The sequence below is a fragment of the Apis cerana genome, linkage group LG12 (genome assembly GCF_029169275.1).
Source record: "Apis cerana isolate GH-2021 linkage group LG12, AcerK_1.0, whole genome shotgun sequence".
NCBI classification, from domain to species: Eukaryota; Metazoa; Arthropoda; class Insecta; order Hymenoptera; family Apidae; genus Apis; species Apis cerana.
The window spans coordinates 2,968,550-2,975,072 of record NC_083863.1 but is presented as its reverse complement, the minus strand read 5'-3'; the positions used below and the strand labels follow the sequence as shown (position 1 = coordinate 2,975,072).

The 6,523-nt window shown below is 21.2% G+C and overlaps 2 protein-coding genes across 3 annotated transcripts; both read right to left on the bottom strand.

Annotated features, from left to right (window-relative positions):
• Positions 1-1,235: 1,235 nt before the first annotated feature.
• On the bottom strand, positions 1,236-3,418 carry LOC107993265 (uncharacterized). Its single transcript, XM_017049599.3, has 3 exons — positions 2,763-3,418; positions 2,288-2,410; positions 1,236-2,211 (listed from the first exon to the last, which is right to left on the bottom strand). Exons 1-3 carry the CDS (start codon positions 2,921-2,923, stop codon positions 2,034-2,036), a joined length of 462 nt encoding a protein of 153 aa, XP_016905088.1. The 5' UTR covers positions 2,924-3,418; the 3' UTR covers positions 1,236-2,033.
• On the bottom strand, positions 3,419-5,960 carry LOC107993289 (probable pyruvate dehydrogenase E1 component subunit alpha, mitochondrial). Of its 2 annotated transcripts, XM_017049639.3 has the most exons (7): positions 5,709-5,906; positions 5,533-5,550; positions 4,956-5,192; positions 4,655-4,873; positions 4,341-4,589; positions 4,023-4,271; positions 3,419-3,948 (listed from the first exon to the last, which is right to left on the bottom strand). In XM_017049639.3, the coding sequence occupies exons 1-7, from the start codon at positions 5,757-5,759 to the stop codon at positions 3,763-3,765; spliced, it is 1,209 nt and encodes a 402-aa protein (XP_016905128.1). In that variant the 5' UTR covers positions 5,760-5,906; the 3' UTR covers positions 3,419-3,762. The 2 variants fall into 2 exon arrangements, with proteins under 2 accessions (XP_016905128.1, XP_016905130.1); XM_017049641.3 differs by lacking the exon at positions 5,533-5,550 and having other exon boundaries at positions 5,709-5,960.
• Between the last annotated feature and the right edge of the window lie 563 nt (positions 5,961-6,523).

Sequence of the window (6,523 nt, the reverse complement as noted above, 5' to 3'; positions counted from 1 at the left end):
AATTACTTTTAATCAATAATATATTGATCATTTATAAAGATATTTCCTATATTTAGATATTTTTTTAATTTATTAATTTAATTTTTTTTCATAAAAAATCTTATTATTTCAATTAAAAAATTTTTCTAATATTAATGTATATAATTTATAAAATAAACGATAATTTATTGATAATAAATCAAAAAAATTTGAATGTGATATTAATATCATTTTAAATTGTACATTTAAATTTAATTATTTACTATTATTTACTATTATATTTTATATATATATTACACTATTATATATATTTACTACTATATATTACCATGCATTTTCATAACTAAAAAAGAATTCCTATATGACTTGTTAATATTATGTTTTTTTTTTATCAAAACTGTATTTTGTAATTCTTTGTTTTTTTTATGTTTATTATTTATGTTTATTAAAATGCAATTATTATATTATATATGTTATGTATATATGTTTTTTTTCAAAAATTTATTATAATATTAAATTTATTATAAACGATTATTTTCAAACAAAACAGAATTTCTAAAATAATATTATTTATGAAATAATTTATTATACTAACAACTTTTATATATATTAATATTTTCTCATGTATATGATTTTTTTTATAAGTCATTAAAATCAATAATATATTGACAACATATGAAGAAATCATATGAAAATATAAGAAACTCTATAAATATTTGCAGTATCATATTTTATTCATTATATATATATATATTTATATTAAAAAAATTAATATAATTAATATAATATGATAGAAATATTGTTATTTATAAAAATATTTTAATAACATAAATAAATGTTATTTCCTTTAAATCAAACTTAATAATTATTTTTTAAACATAAATTATATTTTTTTTAATATGTACATAAAACAATAAATTAAAAAGAAATAGAAAACAAAATATATTATTGTTTAAATAACTAATTGTACTCATTAAAATTTCTTGTGATTCTAATGTAAATTTTTACATTATATACAAAATAATTAATAATATTAAAATTATATATATATATATATATCATTAATTTCTCCTAAATTTGAATTTATTAATCTTACTATATGAATATAATTAATTTGTACATACAATTATTTTTCAATAATATATTTATTTGTCACACAATTCTATTTTTTATGCTATAAAATTTATTAATAAAATAAAAAATTTTTTTTAATAAAATATAAAAAAATTACTTTCATAAGTAAAAATATTCATAAATTATCAATTTAAATTTGCAATTCAATTTATTATATAAGTAATACAATTTCCTGTTCCAATGCATGCATATACAATTTTGGAAAAAAGCATACATTTTTTCTTTTGAAAAATAATTCTGTGTATATAAATAATCTGTTTTTAATTTATCATACTTACGTTGATTCCAAATTTTATAAAACTGAATGTTTGTAACATAAAATTCTTTGAATTTTTTTTCTGGTACGATATTTATTAAAACTGCTAAAAAAAATCGCACATTTCTACCATTACTGCTAATCAATTACTTAGATGAAATTATATACCTTGAAAAATGCATTCATGTTACAAAGATATTTTAAGCAATTATAAAATTTGTTTTTCTATTTTTTTTTAACATAAGTCATAATACATACAGAGAATGTGAAATATATTTTGCATATCAGGAAATTAATTTTTTACCATTTACACATTTTACACATTTCATGTAAAATAATAGTAAGTAATAATATATAAATTTTTACTTTATGTATTCTCTATATAATTGTCAGATCTTGTAAATAGTTAACAAAGATAAAGTAAAATTAATAGTTCATAATTATTTTTAACACAATTCAGCATCAGAATATTTTAATATATATAGAGCAAAGATTATAGAAAATATAAAAATTTGTAAACTTTCAAGAATTCTTTGCTTAATGTTTTCTTTCCTTATTCTTAATTCAATATAATCCACTATTTTATGTTGTATTATTGTGAACTTTTTGTTTAGATGCAATTAGTATACATTAATTATACATCAATTACAAAAAGTACTTTTATCTACTTTTTTGGTATCTGCTCATCAACAAAGTTCAAATAACTAGAACCAACTTTAATGAATGCAAGTCCAGAACCAATGCCAATTATTGTACAAAGAGTTGGATTAGGTGGTACTATAGAACGAAGTACCGCCCATACTAAAACTGATCCAAAGCTCAGCAATACAGCACCGGCAGTACTAAAAGTAAAAATTATAAAACAATTTATTAATACTTTATGAAAAATTTAAATATGTTACAATAAAAATATTTTACCTGTATAAAATTTTTACACCTGTGGGGGCACTTTTCATATGATCACGAGTATATATATAGGAGCCAGTGCCAAGAAGAGCACTTCCCAGTAAGAAATTTGTAATATCTTTCTTTGGAAAGATCCTATAAATATATGAAAAAAATATAATTAACAAATTAAATGAAATAATAAAAAATTACATTATTTGATTAAAATAATTAAAATAGAAATATATTTTCGTATACAGAAAATTATGGTCAATTAATTTGTTAATTGAATAACATTGTATGTAGGTCATGATATTTATATTTAACATATCATTTTTAATTGAAAGATGAAATTGAATATTTCAGTTAAAATTTTTGAATAAATTTAAAAAATTCATTAAGAAATATTTATCGATTACGTAACATTGTAAGAATGATAAAAACCTAAAACTTAAAAATATAATAGAGGTTAATGTTAAAGAGTTGAATGAATTCATTATTATCTTACCTAATGACAAGACTGGGATTCATCACGTTGATAGACAATGCAGTGTATGAGGCAACACCGAAAGCAGGAGTGTAAAATTTTACAAGACTACATTTCGTAATTGGCTTCAAACCAAGTTTCTGCAAAATTGTGCCGGCACTCGTACTTCCTGCAGCAGCCATTGTTTGCTCGTCTTCACCAAACCGTTGTCAATGAGCTACTGACCAAATAATTGTAACTGTAACGTAATTTTATAAGTGTTTATACGAATTCAACTAAATGAACGATACTAAACAGATCAAATTTTATAGAACAAGGATAAAAAAAAATGGATTCCAATAGTGTGTTCGTAAATACATTAATGTATATATATCGCGTTATGTTCTAAAATTAAGTTATAAATAAAATTGATTTAATTATGAATTTTTTTATTTATTTCCAAATATAATATTTCTTTTATATATTTTTTATATAATATTATTTTTATCTCTTGTTGTCAAAATATATATAATTTATTATTCAAAATCACATTAGATTAAATATTCATTTAATTTATTAATTTATTAATAATTTAAAACTTTAATTATTTCATTAATTTAAAATAATGAATATAAATGAAAATAAGCTTATAATATATAATTTTCTATTAAGGATAAAAAAATAAAACGATATTGTCCTTTGAATTGTTTGATCTAATTTTTACTTCATTAATTTTATCCTTATTTACAAGTATATATAAAGTCACTCATAATAATATATAAATATTATGAATATTACTATGTATTAATTAGATAAAACAGAATTTTTTTATCATATCATATATCTATAAATAAAATAAATATATAATTTGTATATATACAACAAAAGTGATAAAAGAAAATATATTCTGGTTTATTATTATTTTTCTTGCCCAACTTGATGAAAAGATAAAGTTGTTCTCTAAAAATCTTTTGTACTAATTAATGGCAGGCAGTGTAATAATAAACAAGATTTAATAAGTATTCATTTTTTCAAAATTAACTTAGGAATTAACAGCTGGACCTAGCCTTGTATGCGGTAAAGGATTAAACGGAGTAATATTACGAATTTCTTTCTCTACACAATTTGCATAAATATCGGCAGTCAGCTCATTTAATGGAATTTCAATATCTGTTTTTGCAGCTTTTACAGCATCATCTACCTGTTTTCTTATTTCATTCTCTATTGTCTAAAAAAAAATTTTAAATAATTTACATATGATATAAGATATAATATAAAAATTTATTGAAAAAACAAACAAACCTTTATTTCTTCTGGAGTAATAAGATTAGCATTCAATATCCGTTCCTTAAAACCAGTAATAGGATCTCTAGTTTGTCTTACTTCTTGAATTTCTTCTCTCGTACGATAACTTGTTCCAGGATCAGACATACTATGTCCACTATATCTATATGTTACAGTTTCTAATACAATAGGACCTTTTCCAGATGTACAATAGTCAATAGCAAATTTAGTAGCTTGTTTGACTGCTAGTACATCCATACCATCCACCTAATGAAACACTTAATCAACATAATTTAGAAAATAATAATATTGCAAAATAATTCTTCAAAAATATACCCATATTCCAGGAATATAATCTCCTCTTGTATAATAATCAGTACTTGCAGAAGCACGATCAACACTAGTACCCATGCCATATCCATTGTTTTCACAAACAAAAATACAAGGAACATCCCACAATTTAGCCATGTTGTATACTTCAAATACTTGACCTTGATTGGCAGCACCATCTCCATATAATGTAACACAAACTCCTCCAGTATTATTATATTTATGAGCAAAGGCAATTCCTACTCCCAATGGCACCTATAAATTTTTATAAATAGTACTCTTTTACAATTCATTTAATAACTTCAATAATTATTACTCACTTGGGCACCAACAATACCATTTCCACCATAAAAATTGTCAGAATACATATGCATAGAACCACCTTTACCCTTTGCATTTCCTCCTTTTTTACCAGTTAATTCAGCTAAGACACCAACTGGATCTATTCCCATTAAGTAGGTCCATCCATGAGCTCTATAAGCTGTGATCACACAATCTTGTGGTCGAAGAGCTGCTTTTATACCAACCGCACAAGCTTCCTATCAAAAAATAAAAAGATTTTATTAATAATAAAAAATAGTTATTGTAATTGAAATTAAAAAAATATAATATAATTCTTACTTGACCAGAATATAGATGACAAAAACCTCTGACAATTTTTTCTTTATACAAGTTTCCAGCAGCTGTTTCCATACGACGGATTGTATGTAGTTTTTTGTAAAGTTCTATTGCTTCATCTTTAGTAACGGTAATTTGAGTCGAAGGTCCACTATCCAATTTATGTAATCGAAAAGGTTTTGTTTCAAATGAAGCTTCTGTAGCATAATTGTTTTTCTTATTGAAGAAATATGATATCACCTACAAATATAAATCACAAATATATTTCTTATATTTTATTTTGTCAAGATATATAAAAATTATTGAAGATGATTTATAAAAATATATAAAGAAAAAAATAAAATAAAAAATTACTTATAAATAATATAAATTTAAGAATCATGTTCGTAAGATCATATAAAATTTAAAAAATACATAAGTTTATTTTGTGATTTTAAACTTACCATATTGTAATTAAAAATTCTTGCAGAAAAATAAAAAAAAAATTGAAAACAATGTAAAAAAAAATTATTGCTATAATAAACACACGAATAAATATCTCATATTTAATGATATTTATACGACTAATACGAATAATTACCTCATTCCAGCTGCCGAACTGGTAAGACACCAGGAGGAAATATAAAAAAAAAAGAACGAGTGTTCAATTGTAAGACTCGATAGATTGTACGATTAGAAATTGTAACAAGAGTCTAGCATGAAACGTGTGGCAAGTATCTAGTTTAGAGGTCATTTATCGTTCGGTCATATACTCACATTTCGTTTCGACGTTTGGACACTTATATTTCTGATATAGTTAGGTATCATTTTTAAATGATTTTTATAATTAATTATAAACAAGAAAAATTATTTAATGTAAAATAGAAATTAATATACAAAGTAAATCTAATTTAGAAGAGAGAACAATCATTCGTATGGCGCGGATAGTATCGTAAGACCTGATTTGTAAACGTCATAGGTTGATTCGTATCCCCTCCATAATCGTCATTAAAAATGTTGAATAGTATGACGTAATAAATGATTGAAAACGAGGATACATATATATATAAAAATAAATATATATATATATATATATATATATATATATATATATATATATATATTTATAGAACATGTAAAAATAAAATATATATATTAATAACTAAATATATAATACAAAATATATTGATTAATATTATAAATGTTAATATATTGTTGATTTTATATATATAATATATGTATATGCTAAACAATATAACTAAATAATATATCATATATATAATAAGTTAATATTAAATTAATATAACATTAAACTATAATAATAAGAATAATAAAAATAAATAATTTATTTTTATAGATATAATTAACGAAACTCATGGAAGTGTACATAGAGTTAAAAAAATGATTTGATATTAAAAAATATTTAACTCATATAATTAAAAAAAAAAATTATGATATCAATTTTGTACAATGTTTTCTATTTACTTTTATTAATATAATAACAATTTTAATACAATTTTATATAATATTTATTTTTTTATTTTTCAAGAATTGAATAATAATAAAAATAAAAATTTATTTACAGAATTGAA